Below are 23,530 nucleotides of genomic sequence, written 5' to 3' on the forward strand. Positions count from 1 at the left end.
CTCGGGCAAGATCACCCGGTCGTCTTCACTCGGCCAAGACCACCCGGCCATCTTCACCACCTAATCAAGTACTTTTCACCAAACTCTTTGGTCCCTATAAATACCTCATTCATTCACAACACAAAGTAAGTTTCTCTCAACTTGTCAAAACTCTACAAAAATCACACCACCCCTTTATCTCTCTATAAAACATAGAGACAAGTACAAATCGTTTACCAAAAAACACAATACAACACGACTAATGTTGAGCGTCGGAGAACGCGCCGAGGGAAAACCCTCTGCATCCCTCTAGATTCACGTTTCTTTGTGGTTAGGTGAAAGTGCAAGGATTCGAAGACCCGACGAAGAACGCGAAGAACGTGGAAGATTCGAAGACCCGGAGACTCGAAGATCCAAAGACCCGGAGACACAAATATCCGAATAACACGAACGCGACGAGAAGAGAAGAACTTCACCAAACTCAACTTACGTGCTGTCATAGGGTCCGACCCTAGATCGAACCACGGACGGTTCTTAGTGCTAATCCAAAAACGCGATTAACAGTGATCAAACCTAATGAACAATAATTCAAGTAGGAATATAATCTTATTGGACTTTTTTTTTTTTTTTAAACAAGTAATCGTACACCGCTTTAGTTTGTAAGAATGCAGAGTAATATAAATGCCGAGTTTCATTATAATACATATTATAAAAATCACATATGGTATTCCGATGCAATAAAAAACAATATAAGGATCGTCACAAAATGCAAGGAAAAAAAATTATGCTATAGACACACGCACATTTCTTTCCCACTTGTCCTTATATATTTCGATAAGAAAATAATAGGATTCGACATCATAAAATTTGCATAAAATCAACCATTTCGTTAATGTCCACCAAGGCACGTAATTAAACTCCTTAGACTTATTACTTCTCTATTTATTTAAATTATCGCTCCATCAAGAAACTCTTGAAGGGTCCTTCTCTAAATCAACGACTACATTTTCCTTTATACTTTTCGGGTCGTTGTTACGTTTTGTCTTCACATAAAGAAAATTCACCACAAAATTGTGTCAATAGTTTTATACTTTAATACGCCTCAATAAATGTCATTTAATTTTAAAATTAATTATAAATGGTATTCCCATACATACTACCCTTTTTGTAACCAAAATGATTTCAACAATCCTTCAAATCAGAGAACAAATTACTGGGATATTTTTATAATACCTTTTCAGTACCCAAAGGATAACCGGATTAGTCAATATATACACACATCATACATGCACATAATACCATGAAACGTGGATGGATTAAAATTTCAATTTATTATGATAATTGTAATTGTACATTTTCAAAATTTAATTATAAATATACCCCATTATAACAGTTTGATTTTTACGGTCTATTTACTCTTTTACTTATATTGTGAGTTGAAATTTTTTTCATTTCATAAATTTTGTTAAAGTCTCAGCTTCAAATTTTGGAGTATGCTTTTAGGAACTTGTCTCTGACCCGATTTTAGGAGCGGTTCGTGTTTGAAAAGGAGCAATACTTACTGTTTTCCTAAAGTACTTTTGTATTTTTTTTTTCTCACAATAATTATGATGTAGAAAGTACCAATTCATTTTGAATGGATTCAAAAGAACATTACTGCATGGATTAGAATTAAAAATTATCCCGGTTTCATTAATTAAATAATATTTAAGTAAAAAAAATTTAAGTACTTGAAAAGTCTGTTATAAATTGTCAAGTTGGAAGTTTTTAGACAAAAAAGCTTGACCATAAACGCAGATCAATATACGTTGTATTTGTTGCAATATTTTCGTTCGCAAATGCACGTAATCGCTAAAATAATAATTTCGTAAGTATGAGTCGATCCCACAAGACTAGGTATAATTGAGAAAGAAACAAACTAACTACGAATTGAACCGAATGTGTAATGAGGGTAATTATGAACTAAATTAAACTATCCAAATGAACTTGAGTGATTGAACGAGGGTTGGAGGGTTATGAAAAAGACAAGAGATTCCTATAACTAAGCTCGATTCAAATGCTCCTACTTTGCTAATCACGCTAAAACAAAACAAGCATTAAATTCAGGAACGTACACACGACTACGTATAGTAAACTAGGCTATATCTAGTCTCTAAGAATACACTATATTGATCCTACTCTATTGCACAACCGAATAAGTATTTCTCAAACATTTCACATGGTTCTAAAATCAAGCACATGGTAGCTAATCTCACACAAGCATTAAGCACAAAATTGAATTAAGCGAAGCAATATTGGAATGAACAAAATACTTCAATTGAATAAAAATGAATCCACAACCATAATTAAGTCAAGTTACACCATAGCCCTTCAGAGAAGTTAGTTCATGGCGGCGAGAACGAGCGAAGAAAATAAATAAAAGAAATCCACATAAAGCAAACTAAAAATAACAAGCATGAATATGAAAGGAAGTTCCAAAGATAATGATAAGAATAAAAACAGTGATACGATGATGATGAGAACGGTGGTGAGACGAGTCTTCTTCGATTCTTCTTCTCTCCCAAGCTTTTCTTCCAAACACATGCAAAAACTCCAAAAAATTAAAACAAAAAAAATATTGAAAGATATGTTTTTTAGGAGTTCAAATTCGTCTAAGTAGTTTTCCTATATATTTTTTGAAGCTTATCCCTGAATGGAGTTCAAGAGCTGTCGCATCAATTTTCAGGGTACGTGGTGCACCGCACCACCCACACACCATACCTTATGGTCAAATCGGTGCGATGGATCGCCTATTTTGAACCTCGGGAAAAAGTTAAAAGCAAATTTCAAACAACGATTAAAACATTTGAGAATTTACGATATTTCGATATCCTAATCAGCGCATATAAAACACACTCATTGATAATAAGATAAACAAGTTACTTGATATTTCTAAATCGAACGAATCATATCAGCAGATTCAGCACTCCCGTAGCTCATAAAAGTGGGTCCCACCTTTACCTGAGTGATTAAAAAAAAGGATTTCCATTCCAGATTAGTCTATGACTAATAATTCATGAAGAATGCCATAGTAGGCAAAGGATTTTATTTGATTTTATTCATGTGGACCATAGAAGTTATTGGACCCTACCAGAAATTAACGTTTAACTTATTTGAACGGCGTGCTATCTGTGATCATGAGTTTGGCCTCAATATCTAGTCAAGAATTTCCCATGTATTCGTGGACTTTTTGAGTACCTATTTTCAAAATATCAGTTTCGTGAAGCAATTAAACGTTGTAACATTGCCCATCCAATTCATACTAAATGACATGCTCCAAAAATGGCATATTATTATTACAAGTTAACCTATTTATCTCAAGTTTCTTATATCTAGAAAGCGACTGTTGAAAAAGGTCAAATTTTTGTATTTGTGACACCGAAAAACACCATGAATGAGAGAGCACCCAATATTAATGTAACATTAGATTTTCCATTCGAAATATTACGTATAAAATAATGACGAATTAAACCTGTCCCTTTATGTATTAATAAGTAAACTTCTCAACCTTCCCAACAAATAATGTCAGGTTCACAAAAAACACCTTCAGTTTTGTTTGCTGTAACTCTCGTCTCTTGAGCCTTCTTCTTTATTAAGTTCTCTCCAAATCAATCAAATTCAAAACCATGATGATGAGAGCTCAACGATGGTTGATCTTGTTGCTTGTCGTTTTAATTTTGTTAGCTCCGCCGGATAGTTTATCATGTCGTTCGATCAACACAGAGACAGAACAGAGGCTAAGAAGAACAGAACATTCTTCAATGTTTGTTCGAAGCTGTTTGGCGGTATTTGATTCTCTGAGGAGGAAGATGAGTGATCAGACCGAGTTGGACTCGGTCCACGCCGTTTCGCATCGAATCGTTCCCACCGGACCGAACCCTCTTCACAATTAGTTTGTACGTAAAACATGTCGTTTTTGGTTCATAGTTCCTAAGCAGAGAAATATGTGTTATAGTGTATATATATATATTCTTCAATTAATATTGTTTCTTTCTCTCTAATTTAGCTTTGTTTTCTGAGAGGGAATTTTTCTTGGAATTCGTTAGTTGCTCGCTGAATTTTTAAGCTCGTGTAGCTATGAAATTATAATTATAACATTGAGTGTCGTTTGTGAATCATGGGAACAAAAAAAAAAAAAAAAAAAGCTTTGCCGAATTATGAACAAACGAAACTAGAAGCGACTTTTACACGCTCATTGATATCACCTCATCAGAACCGTACGACAAAATGAAACCACAATAAAAAAAAATCCACAAATTTCCACGTGTCCATATGTAATGGCCTGATCACGATGTGTCACCATGCACAAGCTTCTAGGACAGTGGAATCCACGTTATGTCTAAAAAAATAAAAAAAATAAAACTGAATCTCACTGCAAAATAAAAATCCTGGCAATCATATGATATGGATTTGTCAAGTTGACCATAAGATGTTTCATTTTTTTTAATAAGGATAGCTTAGCTTAATATCTCAAAATGTGAAGTGTTTTGGGAACAAAGAACAGAGCTTGACACGTAATTTTAAGCTCTACGGAAGTGGGGTAACACGTGGGTCTCTCAGAAAAATTGTGTTAAGAAAGCACTGTCTAAATTCTAAAACAATTAGTCTAAGATTCAGAGAAACAAAGATTGTGACACAACGAAAGATTGTGTTTTGTAGAAGAAACAGAACAGAGTAAGAGAGTCGTGCAAAGTGGTTGTCGTATCACAGTCTGAGCGTGGTAGGAGAAAATGACAAAGTCAACTATCGTTGACTCTCTTCCTCCAGGCTGGACCATGGTGGAAAGAATCAGAGGCAATGGCAAAAGAGACAAGGTGTGTTATATTATAATGACAACACTGCGCTGAGAAAGAGATCTCTTGGTAGATTTCGTTTGACTGTTTTTTTTTTTTTTTTTTTTTGCAATATTATTAAGTTCCCAAAATTAGTACTTTTTGTTTTGTTGTTGCAGGGGAGTTAAAACTTCTTACAAGTACTGATGATTGTGTTGAACTTGAAGTACATGCAATTTAATTAAACTAAACATTCATGACACTAACAAATGTCACTCAATATTGATCTGCATGCCTGAAACGTGACGTACAAGTAACCAAACTGTGTGGTTTATTTATATTTTGCAGTTTTACTCTGCCCCAAATAATGGGCCTACATTTAACTCCAGGGTTCAGGTTCATCAATATCTCAGCATTCACAAACCAAAGAACAAGAACAGGAATGTCAAGAAGCGTGATTTGAGACACACTTGGAAACTTGTGAGTTTTAGTTTTAACTTTCTTTTTTTTTCCCTTTGATTTTTAAGACCTTATAGATATAGATAGTAGTACTTGAAGTTCATTTTTTTTGTTGCCAAAATAGATTGGAGTTGAAGAGGTGAGAGCGGAGAATCTACCGCGGGGTTGGATCGGAGAAATCAGAGTGAAAGAAAGCAATGAAACTATCAGGAGAGACCCGGTATATCTATATATATATGTGTGTGTGTGTGTGTATACTAATGAAATTTTTTAGATATTTGAAATGGGTTTTCACACTTGAGATGTGCAGTATTACACAGATCCAGTGACCAAAACAAAGTTTCGATCTCTGAGGGCTGTTTATCGGCATCTGAAGAGTTGCGAGGATTCTGATCATCAATACCACTCTTACACTGTAATCTCACAGCAAGTGTAACCAATATTCTATCCCTAATTTATGAATTATACTTCCGATTAAGGTTGACCGAGTGAGTGTCCATTAGTCAGGTGATGGGAAATCGGTAGCCAGAAGAACAAGGAGTCAAAGTCATTTGGGTCAGATTTCGGGGATGTCGGGCTCCGAATCGGTCAACGGTCAACCGGAGATGCGTAGGCGTTCGAAACGGCTGGCCGGGGTCGAGGTCGACACGCTCGGACTGAAGCCGAAGACCCGACCGCGACGCCGTGTCAGTGTCGTTTTCGACAAAGCCGGTGAAGAAACGGAAGACGAGACTACTGGTTCGGCGTTCGGAGAGTTGTTTTCCGACCCGTGCATTGCGTTCGCGATAAACGTTCTCGTGGGACCCGCCACGGTGGATGATCTTTTCAGAAAGGCCAAATCGAGCGACGAAAAAACCGGAAACTGACTGTTTGTACTTTGTACAGAGATGTTATGTGACTCTTTTCTTTTGTTGCTTGGTCTGTGTATTTAATCCCAAAATGTTGATGTGTGCAAGGTTTAGGCTTTACTTAGAGCAGAAGGCATTTTTGATTCAATTTTGTTTTGAGTTGTGAATCTCATGCACTCTAGCGCAATGAATCTGTACTCAACTGTTGTTGGTATCAAATCAAAGTCGTTTGCAAATCATGGTCCTTATTTTGTTGCACACACTAAAACGACATTGTTCATTCCGTTTGGTTCTAGAAAACGACAGTCGTTTGAGGATACGAAATTACCCATGTGTCCCTTCTAGTCAATATAACGGGTTGACCAAAAACATAAATATTAAAAACCCTACCAGAAAGAGGGAATGAAATAATAATAAAAAAAAAGGGCGGGAAAACTCCCTGATTTATCCCTAGTACAGACTGAGATTTCCCGATCGATTGAAAATGCAGATAGAGATAAAGTGCGATTGCGGAGAAAATTGTAGAGAATGGGCGATCGTGGAGCTCCAAGGCGTGGTCGAAGTTCAGCCCGATTTCAAAGACCGTTTCCAGAACCTCCAAATCGGCCGACTCTGTCGTCCTTCTTCTCAGGTTCCGATCGGAATTTTTTTCTTCTTACTTCTGTTTCTCTTGATTCTGTTATCGATCTTTTTCTCTCTCTCTCTCTGTGATACGAAAGGAAGATTACACGTTCACGGTTGGGTATCATGAACTGACGGGATCCAAAGTTGCGTTGAAGAAACCCATGTTGGTTCTGAGGAAGACGAAGAAGCCGAGCCGTCAGACCACCGGCGAGAGCTCGCCGGAGGTGGATTTGGAGGTCATCGGAGTTATTCGTCATCGCATTTTGTTCAAGACCAGACCGAGAGCTCTTATTTCCAGTGGGTTCGCTGAACGCTCATTCTAATTTTTTTTTTTTTTACTTTTTTGTTGAGATTTTGTGTTTTGATTGATGTTATTCTTTCAGAACCACAACCGTCTGCAAAGGAAATGGAAAGAGCAAAGAAAAAGGCTCAAGATCACTTGGAAGAAGATAAGATCAGTGATGTTGTGTGATTTTGAATCTCTCTTGTATGACCTAAATGTATTTGAATTTCATGAATTTGTATCAAACAAACATATTTCCAAATTACTCTCATCTTTCTCAGGAAGCCAAAGATCTCTAATATCGCATGTAAAACACAGTAATGTTAACCAAGAAACCTGAGGCTGAGATATTCCATTGATTTTTTTTTTTTTTTTTAACAAATAATGTTTTTCTGTTTCTTTCTTTCTTTTACATTAAAAATCAGTAAATTGGTGTCACTCTCATACACCAGCGGGGCCGGTCCGAGCTCTCAATAATTCGGTTCTCTTGCTCCTCTCCATTACGCCCACCAACCATTCGACGCTCTCTTTGATTCCCAGCCTGCAATTCGTTTCGAAAGCGACAATGTAAATTTTTTATTTTAATCAGGAATATCAACATCGTGGAACGAAATAATGTTATTTGCTAACCCATCATATGCCGAAACAGCTTCGACCATGTACGCCCGTTCGTCCAACTTCTTGAGGTCCAAATACCGATCAACTTCGTCCGCGGTTACAGATTCGGCTCTATCCTGCTTTACAATTGATTCGATAAATAAAACAGAACACAGACTTTGACAAATAAAGAGAAAATCCAGATTCTGTTCTCACCTGCTTATTTGCTATGATCAAAATTGGGGCTCCATGCAAATCCTCGTGCCGCAATACTTTCTCTGAGTGTGACGAAGAAGTATATATTACAGAGTCCAAAAAAAAATGTTTTTGACTAATAGATTGTATGTACCTAATGCGGATTTTGAATCTTCAAACCGAGATGGACACGCGGCATCAATGACGTATATAACTGCATGAGCTTCTTCATAATATTTCTCCCAGATTGAGCGAAGACCAGGCTGTAAAAACGCATAAGCTATTCAATGAATAAATTGTGTATGTTGAATAAAATTCCCCATCCAGCGAAGAGGAATTTATAGTTTTATAATGACATGACATCAACTCACTTCGATCATAATAAGAATTTAATGATGTTTGAAAGGAACTAAAGCGATAAAGTATTAAAAACTTAAAGTCAATAATGTGAAGTCGTTTCACTAATTTAAGACCAAAATATACCTAAAAATAATTAGAAGCACAAAATTTTGAACATCCAAATATTTTACTTCTGTAAATTATTGTCACATTTTCCCTTTTCTTGGGAGTTTTAGGGGTGTTAGGGTAAGGTAAACCATTCAGATTAACCACTGAAAAAGGAGTAACAATCATCAAAATGTGATTGGATTGGATAATGCCAATGCAGATTTCGATCTTTATAAGATTCCTATTATAATTGAAACTTCTGTAGACGCATTATAAAGCCCTTAATTTTGCAGAGAGAGACAGAAAATGCGAGCCCAAAGAAACAGTCCAGTTTGGATATTGCCATGAGATCAGGATTGGAAAAAAAAAAAAAGGTAATTCATCGATGACTGTAATTTCACATTACCTGGCCTCCAAGATCCCAGAAAACAAGTTTTGAATTTGTGACTTCAACTCGACCAATATTAAGTCCGACAGTGGGAACAATCCGGTCAGGAGGTAGGCCTTCGACGTTTGAGTAAACTGATTTTAACTTCTCCAACAAAGTCTACAAATTAATCAAAATATCAGACAACAAATTCACCAGATCATATAGAAGCCAAGATCTGTACAGAAAAAAAAAAAAAAAAGTTTGAATATTTGATTGAGAAGATTCATTACGGTTTTTCCAGCCTTGTCGATCCCAAGAATGAGGACGCGAAACTCGGTCTTGCTAAGCATGTACTTCCATAGTCCATAGAACAAAGAAAACATTATCTTGCTTTGCTTGAGTTTCAGTTAGTAATTGCCCCTTTTCGAACCTTTAAGCCGAAAAGGACAAGGGCTTCATAACATGCAAGCAAACCAAATCTCTTATCGAAGTCACAACTATCAAACCTAGAAACAAAGAAACAATTCCCATATTCAATGTACCGCTAGCTCAGACCGGCAAAGGAATCGCAGAGTGTGAATTTCTCAACTGGTTTGTCAATTCCTAGATAGTTTGTTTCATTGCTATGAATTAATATCATTTGTTTTACTGAAAATATTGACTAAAGGTTTTACATTTAGCAGATTCGAGAGGTCTCTCATACAACGTTCATAGATAGGATAGGCTAATTTAGTGTTTTTAAATACTTTGATATGCACAGAGAAGTAAATATATTAATCTGAAAGGTTCTAAATGAAAGAATGAAGCCTCGAAGAGAATAATCTGTGTTTGTCTATCTTCTGTTTTTTAGATCTTACTCTCGCAGAGAAATAAATAAAGAAAGAGATTCGTAACTGCGTGATTCTACGGATTAAAATGACAGAATTACTTGTGAGAACACACTGTGATGAAGTTGAAACTGAAACTATATGGTATTTTTATTGATAATTGAATAGAATATTACACCCAAAACGGCTTACAATCAGATTGGTAGGCCAATCTCTCCCTATATCAAATCTGTAAACCCTATTTCACATTAAATTCGAGTAAAACCTATATCGAATCTGAAACCCTAATTTTGAAATCAAATTCGAGCAAAGCCTATATCAAATCTGAGAACCCTAATTTATAAACCAATTCGTACCACAATCCACAAAAGAGACGAAAAAGTAGAGAGAACGTACCGTGGAGAGGAGCGGAGACGCTGAACTCCGGCGATGACGCGCGCGACAGCAATGGCGAGTTATTCGCTGGCAGCGACGAGCACCGAAGAAGAAAGAATATAGAAGAAGAGACAAGAAAGAAACAGAGAGTCGAGAGAAAAAAGGTGAAGCGAGGAAACCGTACGTTACAAAGTAAAAGAAAAATAAAACGTTTCAGAGCAAAAAAAAAAAAAGAAAAATAAAACGTGTTGTACTGTAAACAGTAATTTCGGAATTAGGTACGTGTCATATTCCAATTGGGTTTGGATCAAGAACTTATGTTTTGTCTCACTTGCTTTCAAGATGATCATCAAAACCACAGAAAAGTTCTTAAATTCACAACCTTGAATTTATCTATTCCTAATTTCTATAGAAGTTAAATCGAAGCCTATAGTAGCTGAATCAAAAACCTCGATCAACAATGTACAAAACTTTAGTCCGAATTCAATCAGCAACAATAGTCGTCCTTTCTTTACTTTCTCTTTTCATTCATTATTGTACACTGTTAAACACCCAATCCAATAATGATAATAAGTAAATAAAACCACAGATTAGGATCCCAAACACAAACAATAGGACGACTATTAGATCTCCGAGGAAGACCAGGTTGATCTTAAGCCATAGGAACCAGTTATATCTAAAACACCAAGATCACGAACGATTAATTTATCTATGATCTATATACTAAAAATTGAAAATACACCAGTGTCGCGGCTAAGATAATATGAACAAATACGAAACAGTAACGTAACGTTTAAGATTTTAGATTCGAGGTCTTACAAGGTAATTCGCGATGAACGAAATGAGCAATTGGGTTTCAGTGTTGTAGGCAGATTTAGCCGGCGAAACGGTAAGTTTTATTGTTTTAAAACCACAGATTAGGCTCGAGAGCATAGAATAATCACACGAAAGGAATGAACAATCTCGCGTAGTCAATTTGAAATCAGCTGGAACTAGTTTTGAATTCGTATTATATCAAAAGAAAATCAATATCCTTATTTCACTGTCTTTTCCCGGGAAATCTGAGTCTGACGGAAGATTTAAAGAGTGAATTGAATCCGCAATATGGAATGAAGAGAGAGAGTCGTACCTGTAGAAGAAACGGAAACCTCTTTTCTCCTGTGTTCTTAAAAGCGAAATAATGCTCTGAATATGTCAAATTGGATTTTAATTAAACGAATAAATAGACTTTCTCCTGTGAGTTTTGCCCGAAAGAATTTAGAAAAAAAAAAATTAGAAAAAATAATTTCTCTTGTTTCAGATTTCGCCGTCCCTCATTTATTCTCTTATTTTAATCTTTAATTCCGAATATACCCTTTGTAGAATTCTTTCATGTACTAGGCTTGGGCCTATGATGACATGTGCAAATTCCCAGTGCTCGAAATACAGATTATTCAACAGTTTTTTCTATAAAAAAAAATATGCCTAATATATTTCTTCTAATTTTATTTAAATGAAATTAATGGATTTGTAAAATAGCTACATTATTCTTAAATAGTAAAAATGGTTGAGATGTGTAAAAATAAGTTTTAATGATCGTTTTAGCTGTATGATTCAATTTTTTTAAAAGCATAATTTACGTCAACAATTAAATAAAAAACATATTTAACAAAAAAAGATGAATATATCTTTATTATCATATGCATCTTATCTCTACTTTAGTAATGATTTATTTTTATTTAATTTTTTAAAAGATTCTCTATTTCGGTAATTATTCACTTAGTACACATAGTTATATTCTTCATCGAAATTATGGTAACAAAATTAAAAAGAACACTTCAGGTCTTTTTTTATTTCCAAAGCAAAACTCACAGGAGAAAGTCTTATTTATTCGTTTAAATAAAATCCAATTTGACATATTCAGAGCATTATTTCGCTTTTAAGAATACAGGAGAAAAATTCTATAAAAAAAAAAAAAAGAATACAGGAGAAAAAAGAGGTTTCCGTTTCTTCTACAGGTACGACTCTCTCTCTTCATTCCATATTGCGGATTCAATTCACTCTTTAAATCTTCCGTCAGACTCAGATTTCCCGGGAAAAGACAGTGAAATAAGGATATTGATTTTTTTTTTTTTTTTTTTTGAGAAAGATATTGATTTTCTTTTGATAGAATACGAATTCAAAATTAGTTCCAGCTGATATATATCTATATCTATATCTATATATAATAAGTCCAAACCCAATTGGAATATGACACGTACCTAATTCCGAAATTACTGTTTACAGTACAACACGTTTTATTTTTCTTTTACTTTGTAACGTACGGTTTCCTCGCTTCACCTTTTTCTCTCGACTCTCTGTTTCTTTCTCGTCTCTTCTTCTATATTCTTTCTTCTTCGGTGCTCGTCGCTGCCAGCGAATAACTCGCCATTGCTGTCGCGCGCGTCATCGCCGGAGTTTAGCGTCTCCGCTCCTCTCCACGGTACGTTCTCTCTACTTTTTCGTCTCTTTTGTGGATTCTGGTACGAATTGGTTTATAAATTAGGGTTCTCAGATTTGATATAGGTTTTGCTCGAATTTGATTTCAAAATTAGGGTTTCAGATTCGATATAGGTTTTACTCGAATTTAATGTGAAATAGGGTTTACAGATTTGATATAGGGAGAGATTGGCCTACCAATCTGATTGTAAGCCGTTTTGGGTGTAATATTCTATTCAATTATCAATAAAAATACCATATAGTTTCAGTTTCAACTTCATCACAGTGTGTTCTCACAAGTAATTCTGTCATTTTAATCCGTAGAATCACGCAGTTACGAATCTCTTTCTTTATTTATTTCTCTGCGAGAGTAAGATCTAAAAAACAGAAGATAGACAAACACAGATTATTCTCTTCGAGGCTTCATTCTTTCATTTAGAACCTTTCAGATTAATATATTTACTTCTCTGTGCATATCAAAGTATTTAAAAACACTAAATTAGCCTATCCTATCTATGAACATTGTATGAGAGACCTCTCGAATCTGCTAAATGTAAAACCTTTAGTCAATATTTTCAGTAAAACAAATGATATTAATTCATAGCAATGAAACAAACTATCTAGGAATTGACAAACCAGTTGAGAAATTCACACTCTGCGATTCCTTTGCCGGTCTGAGCTAGCGGTACAATCACAGGAGAAAGTCTATTTATTCGTTTAAATATAATCCAATTTGACATATTCATTTCATTTCGAGCATTATTTCGCTCTTAAGAATACAGGAGAAATGAGGTTTCCATTTCTTCTACAGGTACGACTTTCTCTCCATTCCATATTGCGGATTCAATTCACTCTTTAAATCTTCCGTCAGACTCAGATTTCCCGGGAAAAGCCAGTGAAATAAGGATATTGATTTTCTTTTGATATTATACGAATTCAAAATTAGTTCCAGCTGATTTCAAATTGACTACGCGAGATTGGTCATTACTTTCGTGCGATTATTCTATGATCTCGAGCCTATCTTCGGGTTTTAATCTTGTAATTGTTATATTTCGTTTATAAAAAAACCCGAAGTAAGATAGGGTTTCAGTACAATATTTATCTGATACTTGCTTGCAGAAATACTTGTAGAGCTCGTCCAGTTCATGTTGTGTTTGTTAGGGTTTCGTCGATAAACAAATTTCCCGTGTTGAAGCTTTTGTGAATGTGCGCTACAAATTTTGATTATTTGTTCGTGAAATGTGAAACGAAATTGGGCTTTGTTGTGTCTGCGTTGTCTTTTTCCATTATAATCCTAAATTTGGTTGCTTTTTTATTTTCGTTCTTAGTTGTTTCAGTGAAATTGAATTAGTTTGCTTGGCGTTTTTAGAGAGACCTCATTTATCGCGGCAATGAAGTAAGTACTCTTGCTCTGTTAAGTACGTTTTTCAATCTCGTAGCCTCGTCAAACTTTTCTTGCATACCGATATTAAGTGATTAGTCTATTTATGTTCTGTTAAAGTGAGAGTCGGGGTCGAGTACGTTGGGATGAGGCTAATTTGGATGAAATCGAAGCAAATAAGCCGGTAAGACAGAAAATTACCGAGCCAAAGACGCCATACCACCCTATGATTGACGATGATGGTATGTAAATAAATTAACGTTTCATTTCGTATCTGTGAAAAAGCCGGACAAAGGGCTTATCTGATTATTGTGACACAGATTTCTCATTTATGATGTGAATGGCTTCATACTTTAAATATTTTGAATTCTGGGTTGTTTGTCTGTATAACCCTGCTGAAAGAAAAGAAAAAAGAAAAAAAAAATTCTTTGTAATCCTAGCTGTGCTGTTTAATCGCAGGATCTCTATCTCCTGTACGAGGAGGTCGATTTGATGACTGTATCGACGAGATCGTCGATGCAGAAGCAATTCGAACGGCTTTGAACGACGTCGCGTCGTCTAGCGGAAAGAAATCCCAGGGATCTTGTGGCTGGTCATCGGCCGATGACGAGGCAGATACGATGGATCAGGACGCTAATGATGATGGTGATTGTGATGACGACGACGAAGGTCTCTCTCTCTCTCTCTCTCTCTCTCTCTCTCTCTCTCTCTCTCAATTGTTTAGAAGCATGATTGTTGCTTAGTTCTTTCTTATATCATCGTGTTTGAAATATACGTCGTACGATTTAAAATGCCATTCTAATATGGGGTTCATAAGAAGAAGAGTGTGGGGGTTAAGCTCGAGTCCATAGGTTTATACAGAAGTCTAATTTACTCCGATGTGTTGATGCTTTCTAGCAAGGCACGTTTTTTGTTTTTTTTTTCTTTTTCCGTTGATCAGTAAAGCAATCTGTAAAGAGTTATATTTATCTTATGGTCTTGTGTTTCGGGTTCTGAAACAGACAAAGGCAACGTGAGCTTCAAGGAGCACAGAAAAGCTCACTACGACGAGTTCTGGAAAGTGAGAGAGCACCGGAAGAAGAAAGGATCGTCGGCCGATGAAGAAGACGAGAACGGCGAGGCCGACAAAGAGCCTCCTCCGCCACCGACCAACGGAGTCTAGTCTCAGTTCATTACTCTTTTTGTCAGCATTTTGTATCGGCTTTTGAATCAATCTGCTCTCTAATTCTCTGTCCTTGTACTGTATAAATTCTACTCCCTGTTTTGTTTGTCGCCACAATGCCCTGTTTCCTTAATCATGTGTTTGCTTTTTCATAAAACGCCACATCCAAGTGCCTGTTTTGATCATCTCAGAAAGATTATGGCTCATAATCACAAAGGAATGTTCTTATTTCTATTCGATGCATAGTTTCCATTTTGTTCTCACTTATCTTCTAATTTTTAGATTTTGTAAAATAGTCGTTTCTTTAAATTTACACAAAGTATCCAATGTTAATAATATTTTTTTTATGGCTCTCTGTGGTATACAGCTATATAAAAATTCAAGTTTTGTTATATAATTAAATTTTGATAAATTTTAAGTAAATAAAGACGAAATTTTATTAATAAAACTAAAAAAAACATTAATAATTGTAAATATTTACTAACAATTATAAATAATCAATTGACTATAAGGGTATAAATGAAATGTTAAAAACGTTTAAACAATAATACATCATCACAAGTTACTCTTTATTTAAAATTTACAAAAGTTTGATTATTTAATAAATATCTAAATTTTGGTGGTTTAATTACTCGATTACTTAATTAATTGTTTCTTTTAACACTTTGCTAACTTTTCGCTATCTTATCAATGTTGTTCTTCTATATAATTTTTTTTGTCCCGCGTGGGTCCCACGGAAACACAATCGTCTCTGCTCTCGCTCTCTTTTATCTCTTCAATACCTCTCTCCAAAGCCACCCAAAAAAAAAAGAAAAAAAAAAGAAACATTTCCACCCAAGACAATGGAATCCGCTTCCATGGCCTCTCTAGCCTCCCACATCTGCGACCAAATCTCCGCCGTGTTCAGAAAGTCAACGGACCCATACCCACCGGTCCTAGACCTCCTCGTGGCGGAGCTCTCCGCCGCAAAGGACGGGAAGGTTTTCCTGTACGGCGTGGGCCGAGAAGGCCTCATGCTTCGAGCCATGTGCATGCGCTTGGCCCACCTCGGCCTCCGATCCCACTTCGTCCTCGACGCCACCGCGCCGCCCATCTCCGCCGCCGACCTCCTCCTCGCCTCCGCCGGCCCCGGCGGGTTCGCCACCGTGGAAGCCCTCTGCGCCGCGGCTCGAGAAACCGGCGCCAGGGTGGTGGTTCTGACGGCGCAGCCTTCCGGGCCGTGCGCGAGGCTGGCCACGGCGGTGGGGTACATTCCGGCGCAGACCATGGCCGACGACGGCGGAGCTGCGGCGGCGGAGGAGGAGAGGCCGGTGATGCTTATGGGGAGCGCGTACGAGGGGGCTTTGTTCGTCTTGTGTGAAATGGTGGTCTATAAGTTGGGTCAAGCCTTGGGGCAGAGCGTTGACCTTATTCGGAGTCGCCATACTAATCTAGAATGATTTTCCATATCATGTTTTCTTTTTCCTGTATTGTTGGAAAGATCGGAGATGAATGAATAGTTGAAAATTGGTGCATTAAAGACGTTTTGGATGTATCGTCAAGTGTCATACTTTGCCGCCTTGTTTGTTTGGGAGCAGATTTAATTGGGACCCGGTTTTTATTTTGATGACTTTTCATACTTGAAACTTGAAACTTGAAACTTGTTGTATGTACCCATATATTTGAAATTTCATGTAAGGTTGAGTGGAATACAGTTTGGAAGGTGAGATGATTCGATTTTACGGATATATTGATGGAATTTTTTTGTACTATTATATTTGTATTCTATATTTATATGAATACATACGCGTGCGTACTCACGTAAACTCATTGAATATATCATATTTTGATTATAATAATAATAATAAATCATTAATTTTTAGTCACACAAATATAAATATATATATATATATATATATATATATATATATATATATATATATATATATATATATAGGAGATGCCTCCCACTCACGAAACTGTGAGCTAATTAAATAGCTAATTTAAAGTTATGAATTTGCAAAATAATCAATGTATGTCTTAATTTAGTGAAATAGCCAAAATGTGCAGTAATCTGGTTTCAAAAAAAATTTTGATCCCAAGATTAATTTTTTTGAAAGTGATAAATTGCTTATAATAATCGTAAAAAAATTTAATCTTGGCTGTCAAAAAAATTTTGAAAACGTAAATTTAGCTACTTTGCTGAAAAGTTGAAACCTTGGCTATTTTTCTAATCAATAAATTTCAAATGGCTATTTTGTACAATTTTTCCCTCACGAAACAGTGTTCAATGAATAATGTTTCGTGATTTTTTTTAAACTTAAAAAAAAAAAAGATTAGACCTTAAACACAAGTAGTGTTCATTCGTATCGATTTTTTTTTAAGAAAGATAAAAATGTTATAAAAAAATTTTAAATATATTTTTTTTCAAACCTAAATATTTCTGGACATATCTCAATATATTTCTTCTTTCAGACTAAAATATATTAATTATTTCGCAACAACGCGCAGGGCATATATTGCTTTTTTTTTTAAATAAACATGGACGGTACAATGGAAGTTTTATTAATAGCTCTACTTGTGGCGGATGAATACCGTGGAAAACATAAAGATTATATGAGGTATAGATTAGACACAAAATTTATGATATTTATATCCCGTGTAAACTTTTGCAATTAAAGAAGAAACATGAGAAGGAAAATATAAATGATCTATAAAGCAACACTGAGTAATAGAATAAAGTAGTTAAGAGCGTCCGCCACCATATTTTCCTCACGATACACATGAATTAACTCAATATCGGAAAAACCCTCGGATAAGAAATTCCATCGAGCTTTGAAGATCCACGGAAGCTGAACATTTTCACGCATCAACAAGTAATTTTGAGTCGCTTTCTATTATTTTAATATATTTTCACATGCATTTCAAATTAAAAATGTTGAAAATTAAGCTCTCTAGTTCAGCAGCAAAGTTAGAGGGAACAAAAACAGAACCAACAAAGTTCTTAACGCAATCACCTTTAGAGTTTCGAACGATCCCTCTTGAGCCATCATTTTTAAAAGAGTCGTTGATACTTAATTTAGACCGTTCCCCGGAGGTTTCCAGCACAACCATTGATGGGCAGATTTCATGCATACGAATTTCGCGGCGCTATCTAGACTACACTATTTAGACTTAGAAAGGAAACATAGTACTATCAAGAGATGTTGTTCTTAACCGTGAGAGCATTCATACCACAATAATAAAAAAGACTATTACATCTACTTTTCCAAACTTCCCACATTAGCATGCATGATTTATTTTATTTCTCACCGTAGCTTTCTTAGCATCACCTGAAAACCAATTCTTGAAGTTCTTTCCGAAAGCGTCGAAGCTCCTTATGAAAAATATGCCAAATCTATTGAGCAATACCGCTATGGAAGAAGAGGTGGTCGAAGGTCTCAACCACATTTCCAGAACAACAGTGGCACTTGGACACAATAGAAATGCCAAGTTTAGAAATTCAATCATCAGTATAATTATCCGTTACCAAAGTTTCCAAGTAAATGAACAAATAATTATTGGAACTTTAGATTTCCAAAGTTTAACAGTCAAAGCTACCATCATGATTGATAAATAAATAATAAAAAATTAGGTAAATAGTCAATTAAAATGTTTGGAATTGCAATATAGCCAATGTTTAATAAATCATAGTTAAATAGTCATAAAGATAACAATGCCTAATAAATGGAAGTGATTATTTACCTAAAATTTACGTCCGTAAAATATATGAAAGTGACTATTTATCTAAAATTTGCGAAAACGTTGACTATTTATCGATGTCAAACTGTAAATATGACTATTTAACTAATGTACCCATAAATAAAACTACCAATGATAAACATTAGTGGTATAAAATTAACCAGAAGTACTTGGGATCCAGAGAAGCTCATCATCAACAGCTGTGACCTTAGTACACTTAATTTGCTGCCAATTATGACTTGGAATGAGATATTTTAAACGTTTCACAAAGTGGCTGGTTGTCGAGCCCATCTTTGAAAGTCAAGGATAAGTCATCCGAAGAAATAGGAAAGTTTCGTAGTGTAATGCCACACCAATTGTCCAGCCAAAAACGAGTCATTCGTTTCCCAATTTTCCACTGCGAGTTGTCAAATATTTCAGGGAGAATAGATTTGATTTTTCTCCAAAGAATAGATCCACCACTTTTGAGATTACTCGCACCATAAAACTGATCACTAGACATATTTATTTTTCACGAACCGGGTCCAAAGGCTATCTTCATTAAGATACTTCCACACGATTTAAGCAATAATAGCCTCGGCCATATATGCAGACAGTCTTATGTTTTGGCAGTCAAAATCCAAGGGACGACATATAGTTTTTCAAGCCACCCAATGGTGTCTAGTTTTATCCCTATCGTTCCACAAAAAAGTTTGCATAAATCTGGTCCAATATATGGAGAACGGCTTTTGGGACAACAAGGACAGCCATAGTATAAATCGAGATACTACTCAAGACAAATTTAATGACTGTGAATTTACCTCCAGAAGAAAGAAGCTTAACTTTCCATCCAGAAACCTTGTTTTTTTATGTTAGAACATTTAAGCACATATAATAGATAATGGATTACATTTCACATTTAAGCACAACTTAAATATTATCTTTAAAGCTTCAATGATATTATATTTTGCCATCTTTAAAACACCAAATGGCAATGAAGATTTGGACACGTTTAGCTCGGAATACTTTTTTTTTTTTTTTTTTTTAAATTACGCATGTACACACAAAATTTACAAAAAAAACAAAAAAAGAAAAAAAAATATAATTAAAATTTTGTTATACTCAAATTGTTGAGGAGATGAAAGTAGGGTACGTGAAGATAAAGCATAAAACATTTGTGTAAGTTGGAGTTGAAAGCTGCAATAAGATATTTTGTATTTATCGTTAAGTCTCGCAGGTGTCACTCGTTAAAAAAAAAGATCTCTCAAGTGTCACACAAGTTCCTTGTTTGGGAGGGTGACCTGGAAACTTTTATACCCATATATTAGAATTTCATGAGAGATTGAATTCAAAGAACAAGTATTTGTTGTAATTAGCTAATTTTAACTTTTTTTTTAAGATTTAGTTTAAATTTTATTTTATTAAAAAAATAGTTCAACAAGTCGAAGTTAATTAAATTAATTTTTTTATTTATTAGGATGTTAATAACACTGATTGAAATTCGAATTTATTAGAATCTCTTTCCAAAAATCGCTATTTTTCTTTCCAAAAATCGATCTTTCTCTTCTTAATACAGTATTGGAACAAGATGCGATTTCGGAATTTCGCAAATCAGTAGTGATTTTTTAGTGTAAACAAGCCAACAAAAACAACTTCGTGACTATGCCATGAGTATCGCATCATTTTAACTAAATTATGTCGTTTCGAACTCCAGAACGATGTTTTTCCGTTTTTATTTGCTTTATTTTTCATATTTTCGTAAATATTTTGTAGAATTCGTTTTATCTCGTAGTGGTTCTTCATCTTTCCTAACCCTTAGTCTACATCACTCTCTCTTGGTTGGGTTTATATGGTTTTTTGATTTTTTTTCTACCAAATTGCGTGATTAATAATCAGTAATAATAGTTAAAGTAACAATAATTTTTCTTCTGTTGATTTTTTTTTATCAATTTTCATTTAATTTTGATTAATTATTGTTATTAAGTCGCTAAGTTAGTATGGTTTTGGTTTTTTTAACTTTTGAATCTTCATTAAATTTTCAATAATCATTGTTAATTTTTGTTAATAATCGTTAATTTTCGTTAATAAATGACTGCATTTTCTGATTTTGGTACAATAATAATTCTATTTTTTCCGATGAAAGGAAAATTGAAGTGTAACAATTTTTTTTTATATATATAATTAATTGTGTCTATATTTTTCAATATGAAAGTTGTTACTTAGTTTATGGGGTTTTAATTACTTTTATTTATTTATGAAAATAAATAATTATGGACATTTAGGTTATAGATTAACATGTCATGGCTAATTAGTTAAAAGTTTTAAAACGTTGACTAAATTGAAATATACCGTTTCAAAATAGCTAATTTGCTACAATTATTTTTTTTTGTTTTCCACAATCTTTCCGTTGATTTTTCATCCTCATGTCAATTTTTTCGAAATTCATTAAAGACTCGAGAAACAGCATTTTGAAACCTTGCTGATATATATTAGAGTCCTCGTTATTATGTCATTTTATTATCATGTCGTTTTTACTCTTTTATATTGTCTGTAATAACAGCCTCGATGGCTTTTTAGTCTTTTACATACAAACACTGAATGTATAAGTACTCTGCTTCATTTCAGTATTGGGTTAATCAGAAAATGAGAAAAGCTCTACGTTTCTCACAAACACTCTCTCGTTCCTTATCACACGATTCATGAACTACGATTGTATTATGGTATCAGAGCGTTTGATTTCCGCTACATCGCTTGATTGATTGTGTTCGTGAATTCTTCTGGCTCTATTGACTCTACAGCGATCTACGTGAAGATCAGGAATGGAGGATCAATTGTCTTCAACAACTTCTGTAACTGAGAAGCCAGCGAATGAAGATCTCTCCAATCCTTACTTCCTTCATCATTCGGATAATCCTGGAACGATTCTCGTGACGCAGCTTTTGACTGGTGAGAACTACATTTCATGGAGCCGATCAATGAAGATTGCTTTGTCGACGAAGAGCAAAATTGGATTTATTGATGGATCTATAGAGAGACCTTCGAGATCCAACATCTCTGCCTAGAATGCTTGGATTCGCAGCAACAATATGGTGATTTCTTGGTTGCTTAACTCCGTCAGCAAGGAGATCTCCACAAGTGTTCTGTTCTCGGACTCAGCTCATGAGATCTGGCGAGATCTGGAAGAAAGATTTCAGCAAGGGAACAAGCCACGGATTTTTCAGCTCCGTCGTGAATTGTCGAACCTGAAGCAAGATCAGAAGTCAGTTGGTGCGTATTTCACTAACTTGAAGTCGATTCATGAAGAGCTGAACAACTACAAGCCTACGTGTTCGTGCAATTGCTCCTGTGGAGGATCTAAGGCTCTAAATGAGTTTTATCACGAAGAATATGTCATGTCTTTTCTGATGGGACTCAACGAGAGTTATGCTCAGACTAGAGGACAGGTATTGCTCATGGATCCTATGCCTCCAATAAACAAGGTGTATGGATTAGTTTCTCAGGAGGAAATGCAGAGATCTATTGGATATGTTGAAACCGGTCAAGGAGACTTGTCAAATTCTATGGCTCTAGCTGCTGTGAGAGATGATTCTCAAAAGAAGAATTACAAGAAAGAGAAGGACAAGCCATGTTGTACTCACTGCAAGTTCCAAGGTCATAGGATGGAGAAATGCTACAAGCTTCACGGCTATCCTCCAGGCCACAAGAGGTTCAAAGGCCAGGCAAACTGTGCTGATTCGAGGAGTTTGATCGAGCATCCACAACAAGTCTCTCATGGAGAAGGAGCTAAGGGCGCTTCATCGCTGACTTATGATCAGTACCACCAGCTGATTAACATGTTGTCCCAGCAAATGGCGTTCACACCTCCGACGTCTTCCAGTGCAGAGATCAATGTTTCTTCATACCTGTCAGGTAATTGCTCACTCACTCATATTAGCACAGATGCTAAGGCTTGCGAATATGATTGGATTATAGACTCTGGAGCGTCTAGGCATATATGTTCTGATAAGAGAATGTTAATGAACTTGAAACCTCTTACACACTCCACTGTTACACTCCCTAATCATACTGTTATACCGGTTCATCACTGTGGAGATGTGCGAGTGACTCCTGATCTAGTACTCAGGAATGTTCTGTTGGTGCCTGGTTTCAAATTCAATCTATTGTCAGTGAGTGCTTTGACTAAGGATTCAAAGGCTGTTGTGATCTTCTATGTTGATGGTTTCACAATCCAGGACACAAAGGGCATGAAAATGATTGGCAAGGGTGATCTGGTCCCGGACTTGTACCTGTTGTCGAGGAGCTCGGACCAGGGGCTCCACTCAACAGTCAACAAGGTTTCTTCGCAGATTTGGCATGGGAGATTGGGTCACTTATCTTTCAAGAAATTGGAACCTATGAGGAATATTTTGGATATTACTCACTGTAATAGGAAATTACCTTGTCTTGTGTGTCCTCTTGCCAAACAACGACGACTTCCTTTTGATGCAAACAATCATCTATCGGATTCATTGTTTGATTTGATTCACTGCGATGTGTGGGGTCCTTATAATGTGCCTTCTTATGCTGGTTATAGATACTTTCTCACATTGGTTGATGATTGTTCGCGATTTTGTTGGATTTTTTTAATGCGAGCAAAGTCTGATGTCCATACACTGATTCCTCGTTTTTGTGCAATGGTGTCTACACAATTTAACAAAGTGGTTAAAGTCTTTCGCTCCGATAATGCGAAGGAACTGGTATTCGCTGATTTTTTTCCACAAACAAGGAACCATTCATCAGTTCTCGTGTGTCGAAACTCCCCAGCAGAATTTCGTGGTTGAACGGAAACATCAACACATCCTCAATGTTGCCCGGGCACTCTATTTTCAGACGCGAATCCCGATTGAATTCTGGTCCGATTGTGTTCTCACAGCAGTGTTTTTGATCAACCGTACACCCACACCGGTCCTTCAGGGGATTTCTCCTTATCAAAGGTTACTCGATAAGAGTCCGGACTACAGCTCTTTGCGAATGTTT

At 35.7% G+C, this 23,530-nt stretch overlaps 5 protein-coding genes across 11 annotated transcripts; 4 read left to right on the forward strand and 1 right to left on the reverse strand.

Annotated features, from left to right (window-relative positions):
* Positions 1-4,815: 4,815 nt before the first annotated feature.
* On the forward strand, positions 4,816-6,363 carry LOC149380068 (uncharacterized). The gene is made up of 6 exons (XM_089604099.1): positions 4,816-4,832; positions 4,970-4,990; positions 5,105-5,270; positions 5,374-5,469; positions 5,560-5,664; positions 5,753-6,363. The coding sequence occupies exons 1-6, from the start codon at positions 4,816-4,818 to the stop codon at positions 6,113-6,115; spliced, it is 768 nt and encodes a 255-aa protein (XP_089460225.1). The 3' UTR covers positions 6,116-6,363.
* Positions 6,364-6,501: 138 nt separating this feature from the next.
* On the forward strand, positions 6,502-7,286 carry LOC149380069 (chromosome transmission fidelity-like protein). 2 transcript variants are annotated; one of them, XM_089603577.1, is made up of 3 exons: positions 6,502-6,728; positions 6,817-7,018; positions 7,105-7,286. In XM_089603577.1, the coding sequence occupies exons 1-3, from the start codon at positions 6,582-6,584 to the stop codon at positions 7,191-7,193; spliced, it is 438 nt and encodes a 145-aa protein (XP_089459703.1). In that variant the 5' UTR covers positions 6,502-6,581; the 3' UTR covers positions 7,194-7,286. The 2 variants fall into 2 exon arrangements, with proteins under 2 accessions (XP_089459703.1, XP_089459704.1); XM_089603578.1 differs by having other exon boundaries at positions 6,587-6,728; positions 6,821-7,018.
* On the reverse strand, positions 7,183-11,061 carry GB1 (GTP-binding protein 1). 4 transcript variants are annotated; one of them, XM_089603576.1, is made up of 8 exons: positions 10,945-11,061; positions 9,837-9,902; positions 8,904-9,066; positions 8,650-8,790; positions 7,951-8,059; positions 7,818-7,879; positions 7,635-7,738; positions 7,183-7,545 (listed from the first exon to the last, which is right to left on the reverse strand). In XM_089603576.1, the coding sequence occupies exons 3-8, from the start codon at positions 8,994-8,996 to the stop codon at positions 7,446-7,448; spliced, it is 609 nt and encodes a 202-aa protein (XP_089459702.1). In that variant the 5' UTR covers positions 8,997-9,066; positions 9,837-9,902; positions 10,945-11,061; the 3' UTR covers positions 7,183-7,445. The 4 variants fall into 4 exon arrangements, with proteins under 4 accessions (XP_089459702.1, XP_089459701.1, XP_089459698.1 ...); XM_089603575.1 differs by having other exon boundaries at positions 8,904-9,119; positions 10,945-11,060; XM_089603572.1 differs by lacking the exon at positions 9,837-9,902 and having other exon boundaries at positions 8,904-9,119; positions 10,635-11,025.
* A 719-nt stretch (positions 11,062-11,780) lies between these two features.
* Positions 11,781-15,054, forward strand: I-2 (phosphoprotein phosphatase inhibitor). Of its 3 annotated transcripts, none has more exons than XM_089604415.1 (5): positions 11,781-11,812; positions 13,601-13,668; positions 13,774-13,895; positions 14,113-14,322; positions 14,655-15,054. In XM_089604415.1, the coding sequence occupies exons 2-5, from the start codon at positions 13,664-13,666 to the stop codon at positions 14,813-14,815; spliced, it is 498 nt and encodes a 165-aa protein (XP_089460541.1). In that variant the 5' UTR covers positions 11,781-11,812; positions 13,601-13,663; the 3' UTR covers positions 14,816-15,054. The 3 variants fall into 3 exon arrangements, with proteins under 3 accessions (XP_089460541.1, XP_089460540.1, XP_089460542.1); XM_089604414.1 differs by lacking the exon at positions 11,781-11,812 and adding an exon at positions 12,118-12,276; XM_089604416.1 differs by lacking the exon at positions 11,781-11,812 and adding an exon at positions 12,129-12,276 and having other exon boundaries at positions 13,610-13,668.
* Positions 15,055-15,578: 524 nt separating this feature from the next.
* On the forward strand, positions 15,579-16,313 carry LOC149380072 (Sugar isomerase (SIS) family protein). The gene has a single exon (XM_089603591.1). The coding sequence runs from the start codon at positions 15,658-15,660 to the stop codon at positions 16,252-16,254; it is 597 nt and encodes a 198-aa protein (XP_089459717.1). The 5' UTR covers positions 15,579-15,657; the 3' UTR covers positions 16,255-16,313.
* Positions 16,314-23,530: the final 7,217 nt, after the last annotated feature.

Source organism: Urtica dioica, chromosome 12, assembly GCF_054948205.1.
Source record: "Urtica dioica subsp. dioica isolate 48M chromosome 12, U.dioica_male_clone48M_v1_H2, whole genome shotgun sequence".
In the NCBI taxonomy this organism is placed as follows: domain Eukaryota; kingdom Viridiplantae; phylum Streptophyta; class Magnoliopsida; order Rosales; family Urticaceae; genus Urtica; species Urtica dioica.

Coding starts and splice junctions, on each gene's coding strand:
- LOC149380068 (XM_089604099.1), top strand. Junction 5,271..5,373: donor TGAGACACACTTGGAAACTT/GTGAGTTTTAGT, acceptor TTGCCAAAATAG/ATTGGAGTTGAAGAGGTGAG. Junction 5,470..5,559: donor AAACTATCAGGAGAGACCCG/GTATATCTATAT, acceptor TGAGATGTGCAG/TATTACACAGATCCAGTGAC.
- LOC149380069 (XM_089603577.1), top strand. CDS start 6,582: ATGCAGATAGAGATAAAGTGCGATTGCGGAGAAAATTGTAGAGAATGG. Junction 6,729..6,816: donor TCTGTCGTCCTTCTTCTCAG/GTTCCGATCGGA, acceptor GTGATACGAAAG/GAAGATTACACGTTCACGGT. Junction 7,019..7,104: donor ACCGAGAGCTCTTATTTCCA/GTGGGTTCGCTG, acceptor TTATTCTTTCAG/AACCACAACCGTCTGCAAAG.
- GB1 (XM_089603576.1), bottom strand. CDS start 8,996: ATGTTTTCTTTGTTCTATGGACTATGGAAGTACATGCTTAGCAAGACC. Junction 8,791..8,903: donor TCGACAAGGCTGGAAAAACC/GTAATGAATCTT, acceptor ATTAATTTGTAG/ACTTTGTTGGAGAAGTTAAA. Junction 8,060..8,649: donor TCTGGGATCTTGGAGGCCAG/GTAATGTGAAAT, acceptor GCGTTTTTACAG/CCTGGTCTTCGCTCAATCTG.
- I-2 (XM_089604415.1), top strand. Junction 13,896..14,112: donor CCCTATGATTGACGATGATG/GTATGTAAATAA, acceptor GTTTAATCGCAG/GATCTCTATCTCCTGTACGA. Junction 14,323..14,654: donor TTGTGATGACGACGACGAAG/GTCTCTCTCTCT, acceptor GTTCTGAAACAG/ACAAAGGCAACGTGAGCTTC.
- LOC149380072 (XM_089603591.1), top strand. CDS start 15,658: ATGGAATCCGCTTCCATGGCCTCTCTAGCCTCCCACATCTGCGACCAA.